General features: G+C 53.5%; 2 protein-coding genes and 1 pseudogene across 2 annotated transcripts; all 3 read right to left on the bottom strand.

Moving 5' to 3' along the window:
• Positions 1-513: 513 nt before the first annotated feature.
• LOC112901480 (scarecrow-like protein 8) lies at positions 514-2,851 on the bottom strand. Its single transcript, XM_025970407.1, has one exon. The coding sequence runs from the start codon at positions 2,609-2,611 to the stop codon at positions 734-736; it is 1,878 nt and encodes a 625-aa protein (XP_025826192.1). The 5' UTR covers positions 2,612-2,851; the 3' UTR covers positions 514-733.
• A 6,606-nt stretch (positions 2,852-9,457) lies between these two features.
• On the bottom strand, positions 9,458-12,586 carry LOC112901191 (SUMO-conjugating enzyme SCE1-like). The gene is made up of 5 exons (XM_025970045.1): positions 12,434-12,586; positions 12,238-12,321; positions 10,073-10,219; positions 9,852-9,965; positions 9,458-9,745 (listed from the first exon to the last, which is right to left on the bottom strand). Exons 1-5 carry the CDS (start codon positions 12,503-12,505, stop codon positions 9,683-9,685), a joined length of 480 nt encoding a protein of 159 aa, XP_025825830.1. The 5' UTR covers positions 12,506-12,586; the 3' UTR covers positions 9,458-9,682.
• Positions 12,587-13,640: 1,054 nt separating this feature from the next.
• LOC112901420 lies at positions 13,641-14,355 on the bottom strand (annotated as a pseudogene).
• Between the last annotated feature and the right edge of the window lie 242 nt (positions 14,356-14,597).

A 14,597-nucleotide genomic window follows, 5' to 3' on the forward strand; every position in this document is an offset into this window, starting at 1 on the left:
GCCCCCCCCCCCTCTCCAGACCACGTTGGTGGCTGTACTGCTACGCCTCCTAGTGCAGTGTCACTGGCATTTTCGTTTCGTGCACCTCTGTCTCTCCCGTCATCTCTTCTTTGTAGTGATCCTTTTATCTTCCCCAAACTTTGCTTTAGTTTAATCCCAAAAGCAACACGTATTTAAGCGACCGAATTCTGCAGAGAAAGAGCTCACCAAACCACAAACTGCTGCTACTACTAATCCTTCCATCTACATCCAAGTGGCATTTTCCTTACCATGGCTGCACTTCACCTCACCACCTAGCCTACACTTGTACGCCACAAAGAAAGGCCCCGCCCGCCGACGTGGCAAACAAGCATGAATGGACAAGAAAAGGTGTAGGGCCCGCGTGCGCATTTCGCGCCCACTAGTTAGGCAGCGCCTGCGACTGTGGCAAGGCCAACCACGATCGCCATGAATGAATCGGAGGGAATGTTATCTTCTTCGAGCAAACATGCCACAGAAGAAATTCACAGCAGATCGGCGATATAACTTACTCTTTTCCATATACTACTATGAGCAGTTATAAGAATTATGAGCCGCTACAGCTAAGGAAGGATTTTACCAGATCAATGACAAACTCTCATCACTCCTCACCCAATCAAGGTAAAAAAGAGAAACGAGGAAAGGAATTGCGCGAATTAAGTAACTGACGATTTGGTGGCGGCAATAATGGCGCGCGGGGGCCGTCGGCGGTGGTCTAGCGCCACGCGGAGGCGACGGTCACCACGCGCCCCATCCAACAGAGCCGGAGCACGCCGTTCTCCGCCTTGACGGAGATGCCGGGCGGCGCAGGACCGACGCGGGCGGCGACCTGGTCCGCAATGCTCGGGCCGAGCGCCACCGGGCGGAACCCCGCCATGCCGAACCGGGCGCGCCACTTGCCGAAGACCTCGCACCGCTCCAGCCGGTCGGGGCCCTCACGGCCGACCGCGTTCGCCGCCTTCTTCGCCAGGGCCGCCTCGGCCCTGGCTTTCTTCTCCGCGCTCTCCCGCCCCAGCGTCGCGTCCAGCGACTCCAGGATGGCGCCGTAGTGCGCGCACGCGTCCGTGAAGCGCGCGGTCAGCGGGGCCGTGTTCGTGCTCAGCTCCTGCTCCACGAGCGCCACCACCTGCGGGCCCAGAGCGCGGACGCGGCGGAGGAGCTCGTCCCTGGGGTTCGCCGGAGAGACGCTCTCGTCTGGGACGTGCGAGAGCGCGAAGGCGAGGTTGACTGCCAGCGCCTCCCCGGGCGCGCAGCCGAGCCTGGACGCATCCAGCTCTGCTGCTCTGCAGCTGACCACTTTAAAGCGGTACTCGATGCCAGCTCGCTCGGCGAGCTGCTTCAGCTGCTCCCCGATGGCGGTGAGCGTTGCACTTAGAGACTGCGTGTACGGCGAGCCCGGGTCGGTGACGGCGGTGACCTTCAGGGAGGTGCCCGGCACGCGGCGTTCAGCAAGGTACTGGATGAGGGCCGCGTGCTGCTGCAGGCTGACGTCGAAGTCGACGAGGTGGATGGCGCGGTGGTCGCCAACAGCTTCGACGATGGCGACGCTGGCGGCGTGGAGGGCGAGGCGGAAGCACGGGGAGATGTCGTGTAGGAGCTGGGACCCGGCGCGCTGCTCGGCGCCGCAGAGCTCGGCGAGGTGTTGAGCTAGGGCGGAGGCGGTCGGGACAATGCGGGAGGACAGCGCGCCCACCATCATGGCAATCAGCCGCTGCTCCGCGTCGCCGTGCTGGTTGGCCGCGCGCTTGAGGGCGGCCAGATGGGTGGCCGCCGCTTCGTGGTTGCCGTCGGCGAGAGCGACCGCGGCTTCAGACAGCAGCTGCCGCGACGCGGCCCCCGGGGTCGGCGGCGAGCAGGACGCAGAGGAAGACGCCGTGGAGGAGGACGAGTTGGAAGGAGACCTCGTCATCCCCGCGTTGGTGTTGTTATTGTTCGGGGCCGCCGCTGCAGGGAGCCCGGGCGACGGCGCGGCGGTGATGGAGTTGAGCTGCTGTATCGTCTCCTCCCACTCGGAGTTGGTCACCGCGGAGCCGGTGCCGCTCATCGCCGCCACCGGCTCGTCGTCGTCGTCGTCCAGCAGCTGCTTCTCGAGCTCCTGCAAAATGAACAGCTCGCTCGACGCCGCCGGCTGAGGCGGCGGCGCCCTCGACAGGCCGAAGGCCTGCGTCTGCGGCGAGGACGTCATGAGCGGCACCTGCCTCTGCGGCTGCGGCTGGGGGTGCGGGTGCATCAGCGGCACCGCCGCCCTCGACGCGGTCGTGAGCGACGACAGAGTCGACGAAGGCGACGCCAGGCCCCCTCCGTAGCTGGACCCGGAGAGAACCAGCGGCTGGGTCGGCCCCCCGCCCAGCAAGGCGGCGATATCCGCCGCGGCCGCCGTGCGCTGCCTCACGGCGCGCAGGTAGAGCGCCTGCTGCGCCGCGACGTGATGCTGCTGCTGGTGCTGCCACCTCTCCAGCTCGCCGAGGCTCCTCTTGAGCACCCCTCCGCCGGCGGCCGCGTCGGCCCGCTGCTGCAGCTGCATCTGCAGCGCCGATCCGACCCCGTAGGCGTACCCCTGGCGCGGATCGCGCCATGGCGCGCCTGGCTCCATGCAGGGCAGGGCAGGGCTGGGCTGGGCTGGGGGAGACCAGACCAGAAAGAGAGGAGGGAGGAGGAAGGCGACGAGTCGAATCTACCGAGGTGGGACGAATGGAATGCTATGGCTACCTCCAAATGCTATGGCTACAAGACCACCAGCTACGACGGGTCCAGCTAATGAGAGCCGGTGCCATTCAATTCAATTTGCTGCTCCGCTCCGGCTAATAAAACCGCCCCCATCCCCGTCGCCCCCGCTGCGGTTACGTTTATAAAGCGAGCCCGCCGTTTCGGATCCGACACCGATTCGGCGGCACTCCCGCTGACGGCGTGGGCCCGGGGGTGGGGAATTGGTGGTGGGTGCGCTTGCTGGTGTTTATCGGGAGGCGTTATGGCGGGGCCCGGGCGCGCTTTGGTGCTGGATTTAATGCGAGCCCCGGCGCGCGGGGTGAAACCCGGCCGGGGCGGTGTGAAGGATGGAAACGGGCAGCGCGGGTTACCAGCTGAGACCGAGACGGGGGGTGGTGGTGGTGCCGTCGCGTGATCGCGTCACGCAAACTTCGCCCGCGATGACGCCGTCGCGTCGCGTTGAGTTGGACCTGTGCGGGTGCTGGCTGGCTGGCTCTGGGTGGAGCCTCACCACCGACGCCTGCCGGTGGCCGCCACGACCGGTTTTGCGGGAGCCGCCCCTCAGTTTCGACGCATTTCGAGCCGCGCAGCACGTCCCTTGCACGGAATGGCAAGCGGAGGCGCGCCGCTCACAGACAGGCGGGGCCCGGGAATCCGATCTCGGCGAGCCCAGCTCACGCTTACCACCCCATCCCCGCGACGCCATTTCGCGAAACCAGGCCTCGGATTCCGCAAAGGTCGCTTTCGGAGCTTATCCCGGCCGGCGTTAAACGACCGAGGTGCCCCTGGCGGATTACGAGATCCGTCCGGCCGTGGGCGGGCGCGGAGGGCAGTTTCGGCAGATCGGGAGGGGAACTTTTTCTCTTTTGGAGCGGTGCGTGCGTGGGCAGGAGGTTTGCTTGTTTGGGGTGCGTTGGGAATTAGTTAGGAAACCGAAATATCCACCCAACAACCACGTACCCACCTTTCTGCGTCCAGAACCCTGGCTCCATTTCCCGGTGGCCCCCCGTACGTCCACACCGCTCCATCTCCATCTCATAGCACGTATCCGTATGAAATTCCACATTAAAAAGTAGTTAGCAATTGACCCCCGTCCTCGTGGGGGCGCCATGCCAGTGTGTATCCTCAATTATTTGTGCAACGGGGACACCGCCCCTAAACAAATTCTACGCGCCGAACTGACTTAGGGTTTGCCAGTGAACATTGCTCATTAGTATATTCCATCCAACTCCTTTGTTGTTTTCTGTGTTCATACTCTTTCGTAAGAGATGGCCGCAAGATGAGGCGCCACAGAAAATCCCGGCGCAAACATACGGTAGGCCCCGCGTGACACGTGTGAGCCAACGATTCCGAATGTTCCGTGCCAAATTGCTCGAACAGCACCAGCAGGCCAACCCTCCAAAGGGAAGTCCAATGACATGCGGGGCCGGGCAGGCGGGTCCTGCGCCCGAACGCTTGTTAAGCGGAGAGGTCAACGTCCCCCGCTCCTGCTCTGTAGCACCGGCGGGGGAGGTCCCGGTGCCCCCACCTGGTTCACGTTCCAAAGTCATGACCTGCGCTGCACGGGGCCAAAATGCTACGCGCACCTGGTCTAGCTACAAACTGGCCCCCCGTTCATCGAAGGGATGGCAAGAGCACTCCTGCAGGTATAGAGGTAGGGACGTGTCTGGAAGCTGGAAATGGTATGCTATGGGAATAGTATAAGCACAAGGTTTAGCATGAATGTAGGTGTATAAAAAGAGAGGTTGGAAGAATGATGGTAGGATGCTCCCATGCAGTTGAGGAAAAACGTAGGAATTGAACCAGGAGGGATTTGACGATGAGAATTTTTTCCATGAAAAAAGGAGAGTGACCTTTATGATTGTAGGATGTGACTTGTTCAAGCACGTGATTTGAGTAAAAAGGAAAATAAGTGCTGGCTTCCTATATGATACACACGACCACAACTCACAAACAAATAAACCGGCCACACTTGGAGCCGATTTTCTCCCTAGTTGACTGTGAGATCCTGGGGTTTTCAGTCGTGGTGGGATCGCAGGAGAAGCTGAAAAAAAGTACTACCAGGCACCGTAAGTAGTGGTCCTCAGGGACCAGCACACATATGTGGTCACATCAAGAGCATGGGAGGGTGAGAAGGGCGTGGCCGCAGTGTTTTTGCCATGAGTCCATGTCGCCGTCGCGGTCCGGTGCTTTTCTCCTCCCCTCCACCGGCTTGCTCGGTGAAAAGCCACTGACGGCGCCTAGCTTCACCAGGACGGCTTCCACCCGCTGATCTCGGCGCCTGGCTTGGCTACCTCCAGTGGAAAAAACTGTTCTTCGAAAGAACACTTTTACTAACACCAAATTTGTAGTAATCAGTCAGCCTGATTGAGCGATGAGCACAGCAGTTGCGAAACAGCTGCATGGAAAGGGGACGGCACTAGCGGCCCCTTTTCCGGCGGCTGGTGGCAGGTTTTCGTCCGCAGAAAAGCAGCTACAGGAGCCGAGCCGGCCGTCCGATCGCATCCTCGGCTCTCTTTTAGTTTCTTCTCTTTTTTTTGAAGGGGATCTCTTTCAGTTTCTTTCTATCAAGCGTATTTGGTGACCAAACCTAAACGGAGCTGGGAGCGTGCCCACGTCTCCCCACGCTGTGCGCTCACTGCTCGCCCTCAGCTGAAGAATTGACTGAGGAATCTCTGCTCGGATTTCCTTTCGGACACCGCGCGCACTCACCCGCACTGTTGCTGTCATTGACTGCAGGGCGCGCATCTAGCGGGACCAAGCTACGGGGGAGCTCGTACCGGGGGCGCGGGGCGTCCTTTCCCGGGGTATCGGCGCCGGCGTTATTACCGGCGAGGGGGCGCGCGTACGACGCTGGACGCGACAGGGGATGTAGGAATACGGGCGCCTTTTTTAAGGTTGGGTGCGTATACGCGACGGGCAGCGTACTGGCCTTGTCGCTGCTGTACGTGTACTGAGCCTGTGCATCGCGTATAGCCTTATAGGCGTATAGTCGTATCTTTCCGAGATCTCATTGATTTCGCTGCCGCAGCGAGACGCGATCGATTGGCAATTGGCATCGATCGTCCACGCATGCATGGCGCATCGAATAAGTCGGAGGGATTTAATGATGGCGGTTAGACACGCGTAAAACCGGCTCATAATTTCCGCCCGGACCCGAGGTAAAAACGCATCGGGGATTTGACAGCGATGGGAGGAGGAGGAGGGGGGCAGGGGGATTTTGAGTTTTGACAGCCTGGCATCTGCGTCGCGCGACCAGGTCGGGTCGGGTCTCTCACGCGTGAGTGCGTGACCCGTTCCGACACCGCCGGGGTTGGAAGATGACGACCGGCACTGACGCCGTTTCCCCGCGCCGTCTCTTTCCCTCTCTCCCCGGCGTCGCCCTGCATCAGGCGTTTGCGTGATGACGTGACCGGCGAAAGCGTGAAGCCTTCAAAGCCGTGCCGATCCTCACCGGCTCCTAGTACAAGCTAAACGAGGACCCTGAAAATTATCCCGGTTCGGCGGACAAACCTCGCACTCGCGGCCACGTGAAGACCTCCTCGTTCGGAGCCGTCGTAGAGGGCGGCCCGGAAAAGTTTGAGCAGGTCTCGCGTCTCAGGCTCGGCGTGCGTCTACGGGAAACGAAACAGGCGCTGAGATGGCATTAAACTCCACGATGAGGACGTCGTCCGACGCGTTCCAACCGTCTGGTGGCCCGATTGCCGGATAGGGTAGCACACAGGTGTAAATTGGTGATCCTTATATATACCTCTAATATTATTATATTAGAGTTCAAATATTTATACTAACTTTTCGAATTGAGATCCATTTTGGAACACGGAATTCGTATCATCAACATCAAGTGGTCGGCACCCCGGCCACGGGGCCATCCAGCCATGGCGGAACTGTGCGCTTGGCAGGGGGGGCCAGGGCGGGGGATCAGGCGGTGGCCGGCGCGTACGGCGCCCCACTTGGCCCCAACTTGCCCCGGCGCGCGCGGGGGGTCCGGTCCGGGGCAGGCTCGCGCCGGCAGCTGGGCGAAGGGTGGCCGAGGAGTCGACCGACGGCGTCGAGCTGGGAGCCTGGGACGCGCGCAGCCAGAGCCCGGTGCCCAGATCAGACGTGTGCCGCCCGAGCTGCCGCCGAGCAGTCGCCATCGCGTACTGGCCGCGCATTCAAGGAGTGCGAGGCGAAAGGGAACCACCGGCTCCCACTGCGAGCTGCTAGCCTGCTACTACAGTCTTACCGCTGGGCCCGCGGCAGCGGCAGGTTAAACCACCAGCGTAGTATGGCCGGCCGTTGCGCGCGTAACCGCCCGCCCCCGTCTCGTACGGTTTCCAGCGCGTGCTTGGACGATTCGGTGGAAGACGCGAGTGCGTGCCCCGCCGGGAGTGTTTTTTTTTTCTTCTTTTCCAACGACCAGATCGTCTCCGCTGCCGTGGGAACTATGCCCCACGTATCCTGGAAGTGAAGCCTCCGGCGGCGGCGGCGACCAGCGAGGCCGAGGAGGGTGGAGGAAGATTCAGGGCGGCGCGAGGGGTTTCGACGAGTCCAGGGCTCCAGCCTCCAGGTCCGGCTGCGATTGATTCGCCTCGCCCTCGCCTAGAAGCCAGGAACCAGTCCACTGATAGTGAGGGAGAGATTCTTCCAGACGCGGCTTAAATATTCCTTTCGTCGACGGCGTCCACCGGCAGTGGGTCGAATTCGGATTCTTATAGGGCGGCGGCCGGGGGTGCTGCTGCTGCTTTGGAACGGGTCACATGCAACTTGCGCGCGTGCTCCCCACACAGCATCACAAATTCACAAGCTCTCTCCCCTTCTAGCATTTCCATGACTCCACTGACAACTTTTTCTCTGCTCGTTTTCAGCCTCTCAAGACTGAAGGAATGACTTCTTACGGTCTGACGAACGCCTCTTTTTTCACCTGAAAAATCTGCACATTCTGAAGATTATCCAGGAGGAGGCAAGTAAAGCGTGATCTGTGGTGGTTGGAACAATTAACCAGGGACAGTACTGGGAGTACGGTGCTACCGCGAGAGAAATCGCACGGGCGACGGCGTAACTGAGGGTAGATCGGCATCCAGGCCAAGTACCGACAGTAGTGGCGCCCGTAGCACAAAAGGTTGCCCAAGAATTTGCGCGAGCTTTAACAGCCATGCCACCCGCACCTCCGAGACGAGCCCAATAGAAAACGATCTTCCTGGTAGGGTTGGATGGAGCAGGACCAGCTCGCTCTCGCTTTCCGCACTAGTTATCCCGCCGAATTGTACCCTTTATTATCTTCCGCACCCCTCACAAACTATTGCGAGATGAAGTGCGCGACGAAATGACCGGGAGCCTGTCAAGAATCCATTCTGTTCTGTGTGTGTTTAGGACATGTTTGGGGCTGCGTTTTGGCTTCCGGGAAGTCGCTTGCCAATGATGGAGGAGCCATGCGCCGGCCTAACTCAGATTATTTGTCAGCCGGAGTAGTATTTCTGTGAGGATCAAGGTGTCAGCTGTGCAAGTGTTTGGCAGAACATCAGCTCATGGTTTTTTCTCTAAAAAGAAAGAATCACACGAGGCAAAAAAAATCTAAACTCTTTTAGAAAAGTCGCGACCGAGTTACATGTGCCTTGCTCCAGCACGCCACCTGACGAGGTTTTCTCTACAACAGGGGCAAAGGTGGTTTTATTTTGGGTGCAGAGTACACTTGTTTGGCTTGGCTGGCTGCGGTGGGTAGGCTCGAAGTGGGCAGAACAGGCCGCCCAGAAATATAGTATGCTCAGAGAAATTTGCTCGGTTATCCAGAGAATGAAGCATCCCTTTCCACTTGCATTTTTCCCCCCTTCAAAAGACGGGGCAAACATGGACCATTCCTGATCTGCTGTATCGTGTTCATAATAATAGCTCTGTTGTATCGTTTTCTAACGCAAGTGGTGTCCCGGAAAGAGAACGTTGGGTTCTTCGTTTTTGCTGGCGACGTGCTCAGGAAAAAATCCCCCTACATAACTGAACGCCGTACTAGATGAAAATCATGGAAGGTCTGCCAACAGCTGAGATCCTGAACATTGCCCTGCGATCTGATCTGATTGTGTCCAGGTGGGTTCAGTCTTTTTCTCTCGAGCCATCTGGACACGATGAGATTGTGCTGCCAACTACCTCTTCTGGTCCTTGAGAACGCGTTGCCCTGATCCGGACCATCGGTTCCGCGATCCAGTGGCTGCGACCGCCTCGTGCGCGCCCAGCTTGGTCCGGCGCAACATGCACCCACATGCAACGAACCCCATCGACCTGCGATAACATAACATATAGGCCCGTGCAAGCAATCCAAGTTCAAAGCACCCAAGGGGCAAGGCAAATGTACGTATATCAATCGCTTTCAGTTGTTTCCGTCCTCACGAAATGCCCCCGCATTTGTCACTGTCCTCATGAACTGGCCCCGCCTCTTGTTAATTGGCACGAATACCAGTCTGGATCCAGCAGGGAGGGAGGGAGCCCAGCAGGGCATTTCAAATCAAGGGTCAGTGCAAGTACAGGAGCAGAATTAACAAAGCTAGAAACTTTGTTGACTTGTAACCAAGAATGGTGGCCTCCCAGATTGTGAGTTGGATGATTGGGAGCACCTTCAGGTCAGGCCCACTCAGGCCTCTCTCGTTCACCAATTTGGGCTGGATCAGAGCTGCCTGTTCTGCCTGCAATAAGGGGAATCCCTTTCACATTTTATCGAACAGTAAACGGCACAGCAAAACGAAAGCTTTCCCCTATTTAGGCACTAGACCGCACAGGATGCAGATAGCTAGATAAGCCATGATAATAGGTGTTTACGATGTGATCCAAGTGCAGTCTAGCAGCAACAACAATGCAGCTACTGCTATGTTGCCAATCCGCCACACCACATCAGGGTTACAGGATTTTACAGTCGCAACATGCTCAACCAAAATGAGTAATGGTCAGCTGCTAGAATCTCTGTCTCAGTTGGTTCGTGGCTACACGCCTACACAGGTGAAGGATATTGCTTTGCCTGCTGACGAACACCATCCTTGTACGCACGCATATTCTGCAAATGCCAGCACAAAAGAACACAGTGCTAAGTGCAAGATCAAAATAAAAATTAAGAAAGTCTCTTCCTACAACTCAGTTCCGGCATAAAGTTATATTAACACCTTTTTGTAGAGCTGATAACAAGCACTCTGTGCAGGAGACGCTGGATTTGGATGATCAAGCAACTCCTGGATGCTTATGAGGATTTGACTAACTGTGATGGAAGCCTTCCATGCCTGAAAGAATCATGAAAATTATGAAGGCCAAGGTGACCCTAATGCACGGTATACAAGATATGCCGACAAGGGGGTATGGACTCAGTTAAATATACTCTTAATCTTACACTGCTGAGTATTGATAGGCACACTGCTCCAGTAGGGTAGACATTGACGTGGAAGAACCCTGCTGGAAACTTGCAGACGGGAGGGTTGCTTGGGTAATCTTCAGGAAAATTCAGAGTCAGTGGGAAATATCCACCCTCCCAGTCAGTCTGCACAAAGATGAATCAATCACATTAACATATATGCTATGATTGGGATGGAAGTCTTTTAAGAATGAGTGGAGTGTGACAACTGACAGTTTATTGTAAGAGGATAAGATGGGACACATTATGCAACCAGAATAAATAAATAAATTTCCATCCACAAAACTATTGAAATGTGAAATATAAATAGAAAACAACGCCTTAACAATGGATCATAACAACTAAACTGTAGTCAAACATGTCTGTTTAATTGTTATTGCCTGGCCTATCATGGAAAGATCATACCTTTCAATATTACTGTTTTTTGAGAGTTATCAATGTAGTAGTGAATAGTTTGAAAGGTAAAGCATAGTTCACTGATTATTCTTGAATATGAAGGCAGCCAAAGAATCTCATTTGGCCCCAGGGGACAAAAACAGGCCGCGATAAATGTGGTATCTCAGATTTTCAGATGGTCCATTCATGCTTCATCCAATAAGGGATCTTCGTTAGTCATTACTGCCAGATGAGCTCATTTCAAATGTTGAGGGCTCGCTATGCTATGCCGACCCAATAGCTGGCAGCTTGGTACACATGCAATCAAAGGGCTTCTTACCTGATCTGCATATGCCTGTCAGCCTGCCCACATACCATCTTCTCATAAGGACAGTTCAATTGATTTCATAGTTTCTTTAGAGATATCATGAATATACAGAGTAATTACAAACAACTATCTAGTGGCCAATTTCTTGAGAAATAACTGCAATTCCTGAGTAACTGAAAAATTTGTAAAGCAAATGTATATGTCTATATATCATGGGAGGCAGAGGGAGATAATGACGGGGTAGCAACACATTGCTATTAAGTTGTGGGGTTTGTCTCAAACAACTACAAGGCTCAGTTAAAACTCGGGTTTGGTGGGCAAGCTTCTGTGTACCTTATTCAATGATACCCCTGAACAATACGATCACTATCTTTATACAATAGGTACCAGACTAGATAACTAGGAAAGCAAGAGTCTGAAACACAATAGAAAATAGATACACCAATCTAAACATACTAAGAAATTAAGAATAGCAATGTGTATGCCTATAGTCAGCTACTGTTCTGGCTGAATCTGAAATGGCCGCTGAACCAGGCAATTCCAAGTCCTCTCTATTCCTGTTCCTCTGATATAGTGCATCCTTTAATAACCTAAAGTCAGGGACGGAGCTAGGAAAAAGAAAATCAGAGGGGGCCAAACAGCAAGAACTTGCTGTTCCAGATAAAAGGCTTCTTTGAATCAAAGATACAGAGATCTGTTCTCATACTAAAGCCAGAGACCAATGGGATGCTGAGTTAAGCTCCAAGGCTAGGAATTTGAAGAACTTGAATTCTGAAAATTCTGTCAGAACATAACTTTGTTTGTTTCTGGTTTGAAAAAAACATATTGAAATAATTCCTTTTCTATTAAGACATAACAAATCAGTTAGTAAGCGGAGCGTTAGTGACTGTTAAGTTGTAGAGTCCTACAAAATTTAACTGGTAGTTGTACCATCAGAACACAATGGCGCTTGTAACATATTGGAAATAACATTTTGTCCCACATAGTGAAAGATGCATGATAAAACACTGTAAACACGGATCTAGTTATTCTAGAACAATAATAGGGCTATGAAGTATTAGCAATGCTGGCAATTTTGCAAGATTGGGCTCATTGCCAACCTATGTTGCTAGTATAAAATGTTGCAAGGGCGCAGTCCAGAAGCAAGGGTCCAGATCAAACATTGCAAGACCCCTTGCAATAGCCGAGAAAGCGAGCCCCCCTTTTTTATGCTTCCGGTACACACAAATTATCCATAGATCTAGTACAATCGCATGCATAGATCCTTTCGAGTATCCTTTTTTTAGACGATCTGCTCTGTACTTTTCAGGTGATAAAATTTTATCACCATATGCCACACGACGAAATTGAAGAAACGACGAGTGTTTGCCGATATCGCCAGACACAGCAGCACCATCAGAAGAAAATTCGGGGTGGGGCTGGGGACTGGATTTTTGCTTACGCCTTCCTTGCCGGGGACGACGCACTTCCAGACCATGAGGTTGACGGACCCATCCGGCAGCGTCTCCGGCTTCGCCACGAACCCCTGAGGGAATCAAACAAACACCAATGCCGCAATTTAAAAATGGCGAGGAACTAGAATACTAGCAGTAGGGCGCAGCGGAGACAAAGCGGAAGCAGATCGCTGCGGCGCGCACATGGGGGTGGCTCCTGCGCCACGTCTTGCGCTCCTCGGCGAGGCGGCCGCGGGCGACGCCGCCGGACGCCATCCCCACCCGATCTAGCGTTTCGCGCTGAAATTTGGGGGGAAATCGCACGAGGGCAATGCGTGTGGATGGTTTGCGCCTAGCGGTGGCCGGCGGGTTTAGGAGTTCGAGTACGGCGGAGGTGGCCCGAACCCCAACGTGCGGCGGCCGGCCGGTTTCCACTATTGGTGTGGGCTTGGGCCTTCTATTTACAATAAGCCCGTCGTCCGTCCGTGGATGAACACTCGGCCTGGTTATTGTGCCACATTGCGAGGAAGTCATTTTAAAAAAAAAACTAAAATGTAGCAGTCCGAATCTTCTCTCTCGAAGCAGAGGACTTGGCTGACGATGTGGCACCACTAACCAACGATTGAATTCGATTGAAGCAGTGCAGATTCATTTGAAACTGCGGAACTGGGGAATCAAGGGTTATATATTGATATGTTATTGCCTTTTTATCCTTTTTATGTACTACTTTGTTAATAGGTATTTTGGCTCACAATGTTTGTTGTTTTTACTAATGTACATCATAGCTTTGCAAGCGAAAGGGCCTCTAGCTGATTTGGTTAGATGGCTCCAGTAGCACTCTTTATTTTAGGTTCTGGGTTTGATTCTACGAGAGAGTGAATTTTAGGCTGAGGTTAAACAAATCTTCCTACTCGTGCGGTTAAAGTTCGAGGGGTCTTCTCGACCGTTGCTTCCTCTTAATGAAAAACGGTCGGAACCGTCGTACCTCACTCGGTCGAGTTTTTCTTTTAGCTTTGCAATGTTCTGGATATGTGCCTACTTGTAATAACAGTCGTTTGAAGCCAGAAATATACCCACTGTTTAAGAAAAAAATAATTGAGGCTTCAACAGTTTAGGCGCCAATATCTAAGGGTTTAAAGAAACTAATTTGATGTTGTAAATGTTGGTACTTTTTCTATAAATTTGATAAAAAATAGATAAATTTAACTTAGAACAAATTAAAAGTTATCAATATTCGGAAAATAGTACATATTTAAGATGTATTTCAAGTGAATTTAGCTGTCCAATAAGTGTACGGCTATGTTGCCAAATTCAAAGACCACATTATAAACACGGTCAAAACAAGTTCCGCAATCAAAATGAGTAATTTTGTTGCGAAAACGTAGTACATGTACGAACAGACCATCCACGGCTATATGAGCAAAGGATACCGCTTCGCCTGCTGACGAACACGTTTCTTATACTCTGACATATTTTGCAAATTATGATATATGACACAAAATACATAATGGTTAGCACATTATAAAAGCACAATTAAGAAGAATATTTCATCCCAAGTTGTATATCAAAAACCTTTGCAAAGAGATGGTAAATGTAACGCTGCGCAGGAGATGCTGGATTTGGGTCATCAAGTAAGCGTTGGATGCATACAAGAATCTGTTGCACTGTGATGGAAGGATTCCATGCCTGAATGAAATAGAAAAACCATGAAGGTCCGGTGATGCTATTTGCTTGGGTATAGAACTATAGTCATGCTGAAAATAAGAAAAGTATCCACTGATCACTTGTTACACATATTATACTCCAATTTTCAGGTGGGACAAGATCGTAACGCAAGTGCTCTCATCACAACAAAACGAAACAAGAAACACACCATCTTACCCCCTGCTTGCCAGGGATGACGCAGTTCCGCAGCAGCAGGTTAACGGAACCATTGGGCAGCTTCTCTGGCTTGGCGACGAAGCCCTAAAGCACGCAAAAGCAAACACAGCCCCGCTATCAAACCGGGAGGAATTACTAGCAATACAAATCAGCAATAGGATAAGTTTGCGCACCTGCGGGTGGCTCTTGCGCCAGGACTTGCGCTCCTCGGCGAGGCGGCAGCTAGCCACGTCTCCGGACGCCATCCAACGCGCTGCGCTTGTCGGCCGTCGCCGTCTTCTTGGCTCGCCGGAAAGCTGCGGGAGATTGCACGGAGGAGCCGCTGCGGTCTCCGGAGGTCATTCAAGTAATGAGGTCAAGCGCAAACCTCGAAGGGGCCACCACCGGCGAGGTGGCGACTCGACTGCCCAACCCGGTAGAAGCACGGCGGCTGTCTTTTGGTCAATCGATTGAGAGCTCATTTCACAAGTCCCAGAGTCAAGTCAAG

This window comes from Panicum hallii, chromosome 7 (genome assembly GCF_002211085.1).
Source record: "Panicum hallii strain FIL2 chromosome 7, PHallii_v3.1, whole genome shotgun sequence".
Taxonomy (NCBI): Eukaryota; Viridiplantae; Streptophyta; class Magnoliopsida; order Poales; family Poaceae; genus Panicum; species Panicum hallii.